The sequence below is a fragment of the Lagopus leucura genome, unplaced genomic scaffold (assembly GCF_019238085.1).
Source record: "Lagopus leucura isolate 7727_CA_CO unplaced genomic scaffold, USGS_WTPT01 Super-Scaffold_100004, whole genome shotgun sequence".
Taxonomy (NCBI): domain Eukaryota; kingdom Metazoa; phylum Chordata; class Aves; order Galliformes; family Phasianidae; genus Lagopus; species Lagopus leucura.
Genome location: NW_024962264.1, coordinates 39,408,158 through 39,422,807, shown reverse-complemented (window position 1 = coordinate 39,422,807; position 14,650 = coordinate 39,408,158). Strand labels below are relative to the sequence as shown.

The following is a 14,650-nucleotide window of genomic DNA, read 5'->3' as shown; positions in this document are numbered from 1 at the left end:
AGGCTAGGAAAATGTGGGTCCCCTACTAAATGAGGCAGATACCCTGGTGACAGTGGATGCCGAGAAGGTGGAGATTCTGCATGCCCTCTTTGCTCCAGTCTTTAATACGAAGACTAGCCCTCAGAAATCTCAGGCCCTGGAGGTAAGAGAGAGAGAGTCTGAGGAAAGGAAGACTTCCTGTTTGCCTAGGAGGGTCTGGTCAGAGAGTGTCTAGCTAAAATCAACTCACACGAATCCATGGGCCTTGAGGGGATGCACCCTTGTGTGCTGAGGGAGCTGGCAAAGGTTATTGCTGAACTTCTCTCAATCATCTTGAAAAGATCTTGGTGAATGTAATGGCTGACACGTCAGAAGGATGCACTGCCATTCAATGAGACCTGGACAGGCTGTAGAGTTAGGCAGGGGGGATCCTGATAAGGTTTAACAGGTACAAGTGTAGAGGCTTGCACTTGAGGAGGAATAATCGCGCGTATCAGTACAGGTTAGGGGATGACCTGCTGGAGAGGAGCTCTGCGAAGAAAGACCTGGGTGTTCTGGTTTACAACAGCTTTGCCATGAGCCAGCAGTGTGTACTTGTGGCCAAGAAGGCCAGTGCTGTCCTGGGGGCGCATTAAAAGGAGCGTGGCCAGCAGGTCAAGGGAGGTGATTATCCCCCATCTACTCTGCCCTGAGGCCACGTTTAGAATACTGTGTCCAGTTCTGGGTTCCCCAGTTCAAAAAAGACAGGGATCTCCTAGCAGGAGTCCAGCGAAGGGCTGCAAAGACGATTGAGAGTCTAGAGCATTTTCTAGTGCAAGGAAAGGCTGAATAACCTGGATCTATGTAGCCTGGGGAAAAGAAGATGTGTGGGTGGGGGGGGGAGGAGGGGGGGAAATCTGATTAATGTTTATAAATATCATAAGGGAGGTGGGAGGCAAATGAGTGCAGTTAGGCTCCTCTTGGTGATGCGTAGTGATAGGGCAAGGAGCAATGGCCTAAAACGTGAACACAAAAAGTTCCATATTAACATGTGGTAGAATATCTTTATGGAATGAGTAATGGAGCACTGGAACAGGTTATCCAGAGAGGTTTTGGAGTCTCTTTCAGTAGAGATATTCAAGACCTGTCTGGGCACCTACCTCTGTGATCCATTTTAGGGTACCTGTTTTAGTAGGGGAGTTGGAGTTGATGATCTCTTGAGGTCCCTTCCAACCACTGCGATTCTGTGTAAATTATGTGTAACTCTGCATATATTTGACTTTGTAGTTTAAAAGAAGCAGCCTGTGAGTGCTTGTATTATCTGGTAGGTCAGCTGTGGCTCAGGTGGTTATTTTCCACCTGGAATGACTTCTAGATCCTTGAATATCTGAGTCCATAGCACTAACTAAAATCAGGTGAGTTGCCAGCAGGCAGCTCAGGTGCTTCCTGCCTTGCTAATGCAAAGCAGTTACTCCTTTGGCATCTAGTTGCTTCAGCTGTTGTCCTCCGTAGCTCTCCATTTGCAGATGCTGCGTTCTGGTTCCTCTGCAGTTGAATGCATCTTCAAACTAGTTTGAATATTCCTTGTGAATATCTATGTGTCTTTTAACAAAGTATTATAACAAAATGGAAAGCATATTAGGCTAAAGCCTTACTTTAAGCTCAGGATTTCCCCATAATGTTCACCAGTCTGCCTACCTACCCACACATAGAGTGCATCACAACCCAGTTTTAAAAATACAGTTGTTATAAAACCAAACCAGTGACAGTGCTACCATGTAATCCTATAAATACATAATCTATGCTAAAATTTTCTGTCTGTGTATATAGTTATTCCTTTTTTTGGGGGGTGATGCAGTAACCAGGAACTTTAAGATAAGTCTCATTCTTATTCCCCGTAGAGAAGTGACACATTTAATTGCCTTTAAAATAACAATTGCCTAATGCATGTAATGAATTTAACCAAGCTGTGACAGGTTAATTGTGTGCAATGATATATACAGATTTATTCCATGGGAAAGCAAATTTGTGACTTTTGGAATTAGAGTGCTGTGTTGGACTGATGCAGAAAGTTATGTGCATGCTTTCTTCAACAGGATTTGCTTGTGGTGTAGCATTTAGTTTAGCTTAAATCGGAAAACGATAAGTCTAAGCTAAGCCAAAGCAAATCTCCTTTGAAACAAATTTAGATTCCTTTACTTCACTTCGTACAACATTTCAACTTGTTAAACTACGTTTTTCTACAGGCAAGGCCCAGAAAAGTTGGCATATTTCCATTTCATTCTTCATGCTTTCTTTCAGTTATCAGATCCTGAACTTAAAGACAGAAGGCATTGGTAATAAAGCAAGTAGATACTCAGCATGAGAAAGAAAGCTTAAAAACCCTCTCTTGAAATCTTATCTGCTTGTGAATTGCTTGGCTCTCTGATATGCTAGGAACAGGAGCATTCATCTCAATAAAAAAAAATAAAGATTGCTCAAATCCTAAAGGTCCAATGAGGGAATTCAGTTTGGGCAACTGACAGGATTGATACCTGTTGATGTACTTCCTGAAGAGGTGGAGGAGTTTAAGTGCTAACAGAAGGATATTTCTTCTGTATGGCTGTTATTTAAAATCTATGTTTGCCGATCTGTCTTTCCCACAATTTGATTAAATTGTGATGTTCAGTACACCTAGCTAATACTGGCTGATATTTCTGACTTCCTTGAGCAGCTCATTCTGTTCACTGTTATTATATGAGCCAGTAACTTAATATTTTGCTGTTGTGGCAGCAGAGTAGTTGCTTCATTTTATTGCCCTGAAATACCTGCAGTCAGCATCAGCTTCCACTGGGTAGCACCTGTTCAGTAAGAAAACTCTGTCATAGCCTGCTGAAGGTGCTTGAGGAGTTCTGAAACAGAGTCAGTAGGATGAAAACTCCTCCTCCTTTGGCATCAAGATCCCATAAGAAAGAATGGGCACTAGTAAACATTATCCATTTCTCCTTTTTCCTCTATTACTTTGGAAAGGAACTAGGTACCTATATATATTTCTACAGGCATCCTGTAAGAGCTTAGTTTCTGCAAATGGAACCTCTCCTTGTTCCCTCTTCATGACTGCACCGTGAAAAATTTTAACTGTATTTTTTGTAAACAGACAAAACTTTTTGAGTGGAAAGTTCTTTTGCTTCAAGCAGATGCATCTTAATCCTTTTGCTTTGATTACATATGGAATGTGGGAAATGATTTTCCCACTGCGCTCCTTTGAAAGCTGAAAGTATTCTTCACCTTGTGTTTTTGTTTGTTGCTAATAATTGACAGCACTGAGTGGAAGAGAGAAGAAGAATCTTTTAAAAAGTAGTAAGAAGACCAAAACTGAGGTGACTGTATTACTACATACAGGGACCAGCTCTGGGGAACTGTGACAGGATGCTTTGAAGACATTTCTTTTCACTCATTTGCCTCCTGTTTGTCTCTCTTTCCTAGGAAGATGTTATTAATACTCAGTGTGGCTATGATGCAAGGCAAAAACCAGTAAGCATTTTTTTTTTTCTTCTTCTTCTAATGTGTTCTAAGAATCTGAATCCCTCTGGCAAAAACAGGTTATTTTACTGGTGGGATAATTGAATGTAACAACCTCTTTTTTCTTCTTCTCTGGCAGGAAGTTGATCAGCAGATTGTTATCTACACAAAAGGCTGTGTCCCTCAATTTGAGAAATGGTTGCAGGACAATCTTACCATAGTTGCTGGTATATTCATTGGGATAGCATTACTGCAGGTAAGTGCAGAGTTCCTTGTAATGAGTTACATAGAAGAATAGCAGAGAAACATGTAGGTGCTGGGTAGGGACTGAATATGAGAATTGGAAATACAAGTTTCACCTAGAAATATAAGGTCTGTAGGGTTTAGTGAGTTGTGCAAAATGCTTGAGGCTTTTTTGTGTGGGCTAAGAGGTACTTAATTTTTGTCAGTAAAGATTTTCCTTTTCAGCTGTTCACAGGTCAAAATCAACACTCTGTTAGAAAAAGATTGGCTAGAGATTTTTAAGCCCGTACAGATCTACAGTTTCTGATGGTGTTTAAATGAGCAATGGAATGCCTTTACAGTTGGATTTGTGAAGCAAATACAGAACAATTCAATTTCCTGGAACCCAGCAATGCTATAAAAAGATGAGGGTTACAGGAGTCTTTCAGTACTTTCTTCTGCCAACACTTACTGTTAACTTAATGGCTTTCTGTTGCTTGTTTTCCTAACAAAGTTTTGTATAACTGAAGGAGTTTACCTGTGTGGAAAGAGTTGTCCAATGCTCCAAATGAATAAACTGTTGTCTCTTCCAGATATTTGGGATTTGCTTAGCCCAGAATTTGGTTAGTGACATTGAGGCTGTCAGAGCCAGCTGGTAAAACTGCTGAAGTAACCACAACAAGACACTGGACAACCGAAACCCTCTGAAACCTCCAGTGTGTCTCTCCGACACCAAGCTGTATGGACATGGGTGACAGGGAAGCCTTCTCTCCCACATAGTCTCAAGTTTAAGTTCCTGATATTGCAGTGAACTCGTATTTCTTTGGGGTGGGGGTTAGAAGAGTGGGCTCTTTAAAATCTGCTGCTCACTGACAATTTTTTTCTTTTTTTTTTTTTCTTTAAACCACCATGTTGAAAGCTGTTGAGCCGTGAATCTCTACTGTATTCTTGATCCTGAGTAACAAGTGGACACTTTTTAAAAATTGGTGTATTCAGTGGGACAGAGTTGCATTATTGTTATCTGTGGATATACTGTTTATTCTTCATGCCATGAGCTCTTAGTAGCTGCCAAGTATTCCTGAGATGGTCGCTCACCTCACCACTCTAAAGGAACAGTCTTCTTATTTTCACAGATAAACGTAGCTACAGGCTTCCTATGCATCTATTGTACAGTAAATGAAATTGTTTTTAAGACAAGGGAAAGTTACTTTTTTGGTGTGTTTTTTTGTTTTTGTTTTTGTTTTTTTTTTACACAAGGTTCCAGCCATCTCCCTGTAGTATTTTCAAGTTGGAATGAGCAAGCTCACAGGGAGAACTGCCTAATTTTATCAACATCTTTCTTCCTTTCTCTATCCTTGTATGAAGGGGAAGGAGTTTTATATTTGTCAAACAAGGGTTGTAGAGCCTTTAGTTGCTGCCATACCTTAGGACATCAGCCTCTTAAGGCAAGAATGAGATATAACTGTATAAATGTATGAAAGCAGTGTGGATATTGGGTCCAAGTGAATATTATTATTCAAAGAATGAATTATATATTAACTTAAAAAAAAAAATGAAAGCATCTGATATGGCTAAATCTTTTGTTTCTTCGGAATTTAGTGTAACCTAATATATTTAGGGATCTCACTAATATTATGCTTTGATATACTTGTACAAAACTTCTTTTAAGATAATTTCTAGGTCTGTTCCTATCTGAGGCTTTGGTCTTAATTTTTTTTTCCTTCAATTCTTTTCACTTGCATGAGCTGTGGAGTAAGAATCTGTGACACTCCAGTGCTTTAAATCTGTGCATATGTTTTAATACAGTCTAATTCAAACGTATTTATTGGTAAATGCATGTGATTATGGGAAGATCATATTCCATTTCTTTGCAACTTGGAGAAAACAGCTTTTACCAGAATAAATGCTTACTTTCAATGGACAAATCCTTGCTATGAAGATAAGTCTCCCTTTGTTGCGTAAAATGCAACAACAACAACAAAATAATCTTGAAGCAATGGAATAAAAGTTCTAAAATAGAACTGTGTATTAGGATCAGCCAAGGCACATACTCTTGAAATGGACAAAATTTGAAATCAAGCTCAGATCAGACTCCATCCACCTTGAAGTTTGATTTGTTGTTCTTGAAAAATAATAATGAATTTACAAACCTGACCATGACTTGGATAGTTCCATTGCACTTTGTACAAATTACTCTTCTTTTATGACCTTCTCCAGTATCTGCAGAATAAGCTCTGAAAGCTATGAGCTCTTTGCTCCTGCTTTGGTAAAACAGTGATAAAAACTTGTGTAGCATCTCTTTGCAAGAGATGATTTTTCAGAGGAGTACATGGAGTAGAAGAGGTTAATGCATTGTTTCCTAAGTGTCCCTGCTGTGGTGGATGGATAGGAAGCTGCTCTGGTGGCCTATTAAGGTCTTTACTGGTTCTAGGACTCTTAAACATATGATTATATGTACCCTTGCATATTTTTACCTTCCTGTGCTTTAGTCAACTGTGTTTCTCCCCCCTCCAAAACTGGTGTTGGGCACACTGATGATCCACAGATGCTACAGAAAGTCCTTTGGTCCTTCTGTCTTTCAGTATTACCTCATTCTCTTCTGGTTAACTCCCACTGACTGTCTCTGAATCAGGCAGCCTCCATATCCTTTGGTATCTGCTGTGAAAGGCCAGCCATGACTCAGAGTTATTTTTTTTTAAAGCCTTTGCGAGCAATTATAATTCACTGTCCTTAATAAAGTTGGTTCCACCTCACCACAGTGTTATGTTTTTCTTAGTCACTCCTCATCTTGAGGAGTTGCTGGTGTTTGTTTCCCACAAAGGGACACACCATTTTGCCTGATAGCAGCAGGACAGATAGATCACCAGCACCTCTGATGCTGCACTGATAAAATGGTATGGGGAGAAATCAAAGAAGTCTGGTTCAGGAAATAACTCCTTCATTCAAGAGCCTTGATATATGACCCAGCACTTTGCTTTGAAGAAAAAAAGTCTCTATTACAGAAACATTCCTTATTGCCACTGATCTTGAATGGTACTTCTGCTGCTATGGGCTTCTGAAGACAACTTCCATTCCTCTACTTGAATTTCTGCAGTTTTTCTGTATTGGCCTTTTGTCTTGTTGTGCTGCTTTCTGAGCTCTGGTCTGCTGAATGTGCACTGGCAGTGTAAGACTGATAGGAAGGTAAATGATCTGAGGTGAGCAAGTCTTTTTCTCAGTATTTGCACATGTGCTCACAAATGTTCAACATATCTTGTGAGTCCCAGAGTTACTTTTCTTATAAAAAAAAAAAAACACTAAATTTATTTTTCCAGGCCTTGTATTTTTTGCTGCAGATGCTAGTTCCATCCCCTGCCCCTCAACTCCCTATAACTTTTCTTGTTTTTGCAGTTATTTGATGGATGAACACTGAATGTTCAGGATTGCCTGCCTGTATTGCACATTTAAATCCCACATTTCTGTCTACAGATTGGATTAGATGTCCTAGAAATGCCCCAGCTATTGGCAGCTTAGGTGTCCAATTTGGAAGGCTTGTGGGAAGCCTTGGAGGTCAATCTGTTATGGTCAGAGCCTGCCAAAATCAATCAAGCTTTCTTCCAGAAAACCTTACAGAAACTTCAGGTGAGCACAACTAGAGCACAACTGCCACTTACATGGGCTCATTTTCCAAAGCAATAAGATATGGTAGGCAGTACAACCTTTTGGCAATCTCTAGCTTGCCTGATGGGCTAGTGGATAAGGTGAATTCAGAAGTCACTGTAACTTTCCTTAATCTGCAGTAGTTGCTCAGAAATTTGTTGTCACGTTTGTGGCCCCTTGTGAAGCATGAGACTGCTGTTTGCTGCGCACTTGCTATGTGATGGGAATGTTGCTGCTTAGACGTCTGCTTGTACTTTAGTGATGGCCCTGATTTTAAAGCCATTTCTGAATTCTCCACTGAGCCCTAGCAAAGGGTTCCACAATTCTTGCTCCTCCGCTCCCTAAATTCTCTCTCTCCATATTCACAAGCTTTTTTTAAAGCCTTTTTTTTTTCTTTTTTTTGATACCTAATGAACAAATGTTTGGTTTGTCTGTGTTTGTTTTGGCAGAGAGTAGATATCTTTGTTTCAAAATCCATAATTTTGATTGTACCCCTTAGAGTTTGAAGCAGTGGAGACGTTGCTCAAGTGAGCTCTGTTCTGAAAGCTGTCTCTCCCTTTGTGAGAGAGGCTAATTGTGGTTCTGGTGTGTAAATAGTGTTTGAAATGTAAATAGTAGCATGCAGATTAAATGGTTCTTGCACATGATTGCTTTTCACTCTCAAAGTGTTTATACTGACAAGCAAGATATCCACCGTGCAACTTTGCTGGCCGAACCTGAGCACAGCAAGTGGCCATTTTCGCTTTACTTCGCCTTGCCGGTGAGGCAGAAGCTCTTTAGTCGCCTGCCACCTAGTGTCTTCGGGCCCAATTGCAGCAAGCGCTCGGAGAAGGGAAAGCTCTGTTAGTATCAGGACCTGCCTTGCATTTTTCCTTTGCTACTTGGTATTAGGAGAATAATATTAGGTTGTAAACTGGTGTATCAGAGTCAGTGGCCACTACCTGTTTTGGGAGGTAAGTATCACTTGCGGCAGGACTAAGTGTGGTGCTATTTGAATTGCTGTGGTCTTGGATGTTAATCTGCATTTTTACTTCATTAGAGATGCCCTTGACAAAATTGGTCACAATTGAACATTGTTGGTCACAAGAGAAACTCTCATGTGTATTCTTAATTCCATTTCCTTTCTTGTTATATGTGTGCCATTTGGGTGCATTGTAGTGGTTGTTCTGCAAATGATTACGGGGGAGTTTAGATCTCAACAGATATCAAGAACTGGTGAAGGTTCCAGTTTCTCTCTTCCAGTTTTGTTTTGTCTCTGAAGCTTTTTGAGTTGTCTGTATTTGATAGCAAAACTGTATAATGCAAACAAAACAATCTACTTTGTTAGATCTGCTGTGTACCAAACTTTGCCACTTGAAGAAAAGAAAGATCATCTTCCCCTAATGTGCAGCAACATTGTGACTGCTAGTGTGCACCATGTGGGAGTTCAGCCATGCCGGGCTACTAGCTGTCTATTGTGTTTCAGCAATACAAAGTTGTTGATGAGAAGCTCCATCTGTATGTGTGTTCATGTTCATGCTGTGTACTCAGTAGAGATGGACTTGGTCTCTGGTGAAATGCTGCCTTGGTCTCTGGTGAGAATGGGATTTGAGTTTTGTGGCTCAGATCCATCTGTGATAAGTGTGTTCCAGATCCATTTGAACTGAATCTCTGCGCTTGGTTCATCCGATGGCACAAAGAAAGTGTTGATATTTACCCTTTATGTATCACTCCTTTTTATACGAATGTATTCTCTTGTGTTCCTTTTTTATCAGATGTAAAATTGATTGTAAAAGCCAACTACATTTACTGATTGAAAGTATTGGTACAACGGAACTGCATGCCCAGTAGAGTTTGACTTGAGCTTTAGTTGTCTGATTTCAGACTGGTTATCTTCGGTCTGGGAGAAAAGCATAGATCAGGTGCATATGTATTACTTGTCATCTTTAGCATTAGACTGTGGTATTGTATCACATGCTGATCTCAATGGATGTAACTGGAGTATACTTAGGAAGTTAATGCAACTTCCTGGTAATTCATTTTAAGCTATTGAAAGTGGTCTTGGTCATGCTACTTGTGTTCTTGAGTTTTTGTTTTTTAATAGATGCATTTTTTAGTTTTTAATACACTTATGATGGACAACACAGTAGTTTTAATAGTTGTGCAGTACTCTGTATTTACTTGAAGTAAATCATTTTATATGCAATTTGTTAGATAATTACAATTTTATAAATAAAATTGCGTGAAATATGGTGTTGTGACTGTGTACTCTTGGTGTAGCACACAATGCTGAAGATACAAATTTCAGGCAAAAACTTCTCTGGGAAAAGCCATCCTGTTCTCTCCCCCAGACTAGCAGGGGAAATAAATCCCTGGGTCTCACTTGCAGATAGAATTTACATTTTGAGGTAGTTGTGAAACATGCTGTGTGTTGCCAGTATCTGCCCTTAAATAAGTAGTAAGCTAATACTTGAACAACACATCCTCAAGAGATGAAAACTCACATCTAGTGTCAGCTGTTACTGAAATCCATCTAACAAATGTGCTCTGTTTGTTTCTGACAGGTCACTGGTGTTCCTCACGCTGCTGTGGCTGCTGGTCAGTGCAGCTGTTGGAGCTCCTACCATAGTCATTTTAGTGACCGTGAAGTGTTCAGAAGTTGTATCTCTGCAGGGAGCAGCACGAAGGGGTATAGCATTTTGTCATGCATTAAGCTTTTGTAAAGGAAAGTGGGAAATTAATTGTTCTAAGTGTAATATCTCAAATAGAAATAGTGAGAGCTGGCTTATTGAATTGTGCAGGTAAAAATGTGTGATGATGTCTTGTACTTGTTTACACAGAGAAAAAAAACAGTATTTCAAAAGCTATAGGGAAAGCAAATCCACTTCAGTGTATCTGAAATACAGTGTTTCATCAACCTGCATTGTTTTGCAGTAATAAACAAGCATAGTAGATTTGAGGCACTTTGGAAAACAGATTGAGAAAACCTCTTGGAAAGACTTTCCAAATGTTCTTGGGAGGTCAGTACCCTGATTCATTTCCCCCTACAGTAGTTATCACCACTGTTCTGACAGTGGAAAATCTTGCCTTCATCTTAGCCTTTACCTGGCTTGATCAGGATTCTGCATTGAGTACAAAGATGTAGCTCTGTTCTGACTGAAGGGGCTCCATGAGAGGCATTTCTCATAAATTTCACCAAGAAATAAAGTTTCTGAACATCTATGGGCCAGTGAACTGTTTGTCATCTGTCACTGATCTAGTGCAATCAGTGAGTTGGAATGAATTGGGCCAAGTGATGATCATTTCTCTTGAGACAGCTTCTGGCTGTGACAGGTTACATGCTGCCCAAGTGCACATGCTTCTTTCTAGTCCTATTGCAGGCAAAGAGATGGGAACAGCATAGTGCAGCATAAATCTGGTCTTATTTTGTACTGTGTTTGTTCTTAGATCTTGTTTCTCTAATGAAGAGAGACTGAGAGGATAAATGATTTGCCAACTACATAGAAATATCCTGCAGGCTGACACATGCCTCAGATCAGTGCAGCATTTTTGTGAACAGATAATCTCTTCAGTTGCCTTCTTCTGCCATGATATAAAACCATCTTCACTTCCACTTGTGCAGGCTTACCATGGATTTTATCTAGAAGTGTAAGTCACTTCATATTCTGTCCTAGGAAACCATCTGAAAATTAAAGGGTATCACTGTTGGCCTTTACACTTGCTGTGCCAATAGCATCTCTAATTAAAATTCAGTAATAGGAAATGTTTGATATTTTAACTTGAAGTCCAATTAGACACGTAGGTGAATGGGAGTTGTCACCCCTTTGTTATGCCCTGCTTATGTGAGAACTTGTGGTTTATACCATTGTATAAAGGAATAAAGAATCTAGAACTGGGTATGTCATTGCTAAATGGCCTTTCTAATGTATTTTGGAATCTATTGGAATTAATGGAAATTCTTTCCATGCTTGAGAAAACTTGGGCTCATATGGGCCTGCTGTGAGCTGTGATGTAAACATGCAGGCTGCATTTACCAGTGTACAGGTTCTGCATTATTCACAGCCTCTTATCATGGGATTATAACCTATGTTCACAACAATATGTTCTGGAGGTGGCTTTATTGCTACTAATACTAATATTGCTACTATACTAATATGTCTTTTGAATTTATTTACTTATTTATTTTTTAAATAAGAGGCTTTTGTACAGTTGGTACTTGAAGCTTTTTCTTTGCGTTTTACTGATTATTGCCAGTTAATTTCTGGCACTGGATTAAATGGATGGGAAATTTTGTGTGAATACTCCTGTAGCATCTGTTGGGTTTTGGCACAACCTCAAATCTGAAAAAAACTGAAGAAAGTGTCCATTCTCTTTTCATATGCAGCTTCTGTGCATAACTCATTTCCTGGCATGAGTGGCATCTTCCCATCACGGTGTGGGATGCCCAGTGTTTTCAGAGAGCCTGGCAGTGAATTTGGGATGGTCAAAAGCTGTCTTTTGCAACCATATGGTGTGGCGTCACATGGGTGCTTGGGCTCCAGGTTTGGCTTGTGTTGATAAGCAAGGAGCTTGAGACTTTGGATAGCACTGGGAGCACTGAATTCTCCTTTACCTGGCTGAGGAGTTGCATGCGTTTCTCACTTGATGGGTTCTCTAGGTAAGCTGCTGCGAGATATGCCTTTTAAAATCCATCTTAAAAAAAAAAACAACCAACCACCAAACCACAGTAACAAAAACCCACCCAACCCAAGCAAGCCCAACAGCACTTGTACCTACATGGCCTTATGGAATAAGTACTGCATAGCTTCTGCCATTGAAACCCACAATTGTTAAACCACCACAGTGCCTCTGTGTGAGCATACACAGTGAAAGAGGCTGGAATTGTTTCCTTTGTATTCTTGCAGCTGAAAGGCAGTCAGTGATTGTGTTGGGGCCAGAGCCAGGAACAAGGGCTCTTCACCAGTACGTGCTGGTACTGTCACAGGTTCTGTGTGTGAGTATGAAAAAGGACAAACCACAGGATAAGTGAAAGCACTGAATTTTTTATTTGTTTACCTCTAGGTACCATGAGTTTGACATTAATAGGCAAGACCAGTGAATGAGCAGCAGTACATTGCATTCAAACCTGCCTTTTCAGAGCACCAAAAATGGAGCTAGATTTACTTCTTAATCCTACAGTCAGTGCACTAGCCTGGACTTGCTGCATCTTGTACTGTCCCTAATTTAGTAGTACATTGTTATGCAGTTAGGGGGGGGTGTGAGGAAAGAGTCATTGTGTAGTACCACTTTTACATCATCATAGGACTACAACATGCACATTCTACTATGTGGCCCAAGCAACAAGAATACAAGTAGAACAGTTACGGGTAGAGACAGGTTCATGTTAACACCACCTATGAATTTTTAGAAATCTTTTTGGATGGGTACCTACAGCAGTTCATCAATTTGTGTGGGGACATTACACGCATGCACAAGTGATACAGTGGAAAACATAGCAGGAGAGACAGCAGGACAAAGGATGAAGGTGGAATCTGTGATGGATGCAGTGAAAACAAGACCTTCCTCAGCTTTCTACAGCGAGTCTCTGCTCTGTTAGCGAGGCCTGCTGGGCAACAGTTTTGTTCTCATGGCTGCGGAGTTTCGATACGACTTCTAGGAATGCCATGTTCTGCACTTCCTTTTGGAGAGATTCTGGAAAAGAAATAGTAGAAGAAACAGGGCTTTGTATGAGATGGGCAAGAGAACAGTAAAGCATGGTATGACACACTTAGGAAAGTGTCAGCACTACCCTGTACCCATTGTATACACATAAGCCTATAAATATCATCTTTTTATTTACTGTTCTGAATTGCTTTTAAGAATAGAAGAAGTCTCTGGGGCCTTGGGCTTGCCCAGACACCACAGATTTCAGCTAGAGATGAAGGATGAATTTTCTGCATAGCAGTTACAAAAATCCACCTGGAATGCCTTTCAAAAAAGATGCTTAAGAAGTTTTTTAATTGAATGTTTTTGTTTGATTCTTTAAACTATTTTGATGGAATGAACAAGTTTGCCTGAAGGGTTCACTGCATAGCTCATTTGTTTCAAATCATCTCTGGTTGGTCGTGTGAGAGTGTGAAGAGGATATGTCACCACCTGGTCGCTGGTAGCTGCCCATTTACAGTTCAGTTCTGATCTTGTCACAAGTCATCAGTTAATGTTGTGTGTATGTATACAGCATTTATGTTTGACTTGAAACTCCGAGACTGTTTCGTGGTTCTCATCCTGGATAGCATTCTTCTTGATATTAAAAAGGAAAGGTTGGGAACAGTACTCAAAACTGATGCAATTCATTTATTTATTTTATTTTTTAAAGTAGGGAGCTTACTCAAAGCCCTCTGCTCTAGACTTCTCACAGTTAAGAGCCAAAGCAGCTGGTTTTGTTTCATATCCTGTTTAGTCCATTCTAGTGAACTCACTCAGCAACAAACACCTACGTGTATTTTTTTTGCTTCCCAGGTGCTGCTAGGGGCTTAATCTCTGAGCTTCCCAGAAAGAAACCCAACCAGCTGTTTCAGATTAGCTATGCTATATATGCTATGCATATCTACGGCTTTTCCTTACAGCACACTTGGGCATTTCTTTCCCTTCCTACTTTCTTGTTCACATGTTTTCACTTTTTTTTTCTTCTAGTTATCCCTGTCTTTGTGTGTTGAGAACTCTCATGCTGCTGTGTGCCTGGGACCCAGTATATATTGAGCAGTGTCAGTGAAGCTGTTGGGTGCTTAGGCTGTGTAGGCACTTTCATTCCCATAAGATATCATCAAGCTTAAGCAGTGTTACTGAACTGCCTTTTAGGAGCTTGCTGTGATTTACAGTTAGCTGATCAGTTGTGCTCTGCACATTTCTGTGACCGCTGCACACAAGTCACTGTGCTATCTAGGAATACTCTGCTTTTGCTTATTCCTTAGGTTACACACTTCCATTGTCCATTGCCCTCATTCTTCCCTCTTCTCACCCATTCACTCAGTTGCAACAGCAACTTCAGGTGGCAAAAATCATGTGTTTAAGCATGTGTATTTTCTGCTAACACAGCTGTTGGCAGTATCAAGTACTATCCTATAACTAAGGACAGTAACAAGAGTGGATGCTGGAGAATTAAACTTACTAATAATTGAAACAGTACAACCATTTGCTAGCTTTTACTAACTATGGCTACAGAGGTCTGTTTACATGGGAATTTGTAAATGAAAAATATGGAGACTGGGGAAAACGTTAGCAGCAACAGAGCTGGAAGAGATATGTTTCATATTTTCACACGCAAGAGTGAACTTTGCTCTTTGTGATTTCACTTCTCTGATTAAAATCAATT

At 40.1% G+C, this 14,650-nt stretch overlaps 2 protein-coding genes across 7 annotated transcripts in view; one reads left to right on the top strand and one right to left on the bottom strand.

Moving 5' to 3' along the window:
- Window positions 1-6,434, top strand: part of TSPAN5 (tetraspanin 5) — a 79,662-nt gene extending 73,228 nt beyond the window's left edge. The window contains exons 6-8 of the mRNA XM_042871566.1: window positions 3,424-3,471; window positions 3,599-3,715; window positions 4,275-6,434. Coding sequence (XP_042727500.1) covers window positions 3,424-3,471; window positions 3,599-3,715; window positions 4,275-4,340 — 231 coding nt within the window. The 3' untranslated portion in view covers window positions 4,341-6,434. The remainder of the gene's footprint in view (window positions 1-3,423; window positions 3,472-3,598; window positions 3,716-4,274) is intronic.
- A 5,887-nt stretch (window positions 6,435-12,321) lies between these two features.
- Window positions 12,322-14,650, bottom strand: part of RAP1GDS1 (Rap1 GTPase-GDP dissociation stimulator 1) — an 86,364-nt gene continuing 84,035 nt past the window's right edge. For all 6 annotated transcript variants that reach the window (XM_042870577.1, XM_042870574.1, XM_042870575.1 and 3 more), the window contains one exon: window positions 12,322-12,990. In XM_042870577.1, the coding sequence (XP_042726511.1) occupies window positions 12,863-12,990 (128 nt within the window). In that variant the 3' untranslated portion in view covers window positions 12,322-12,862. The remainder of the gene's footprint in view (window positions 12,991-14,650) is intronic.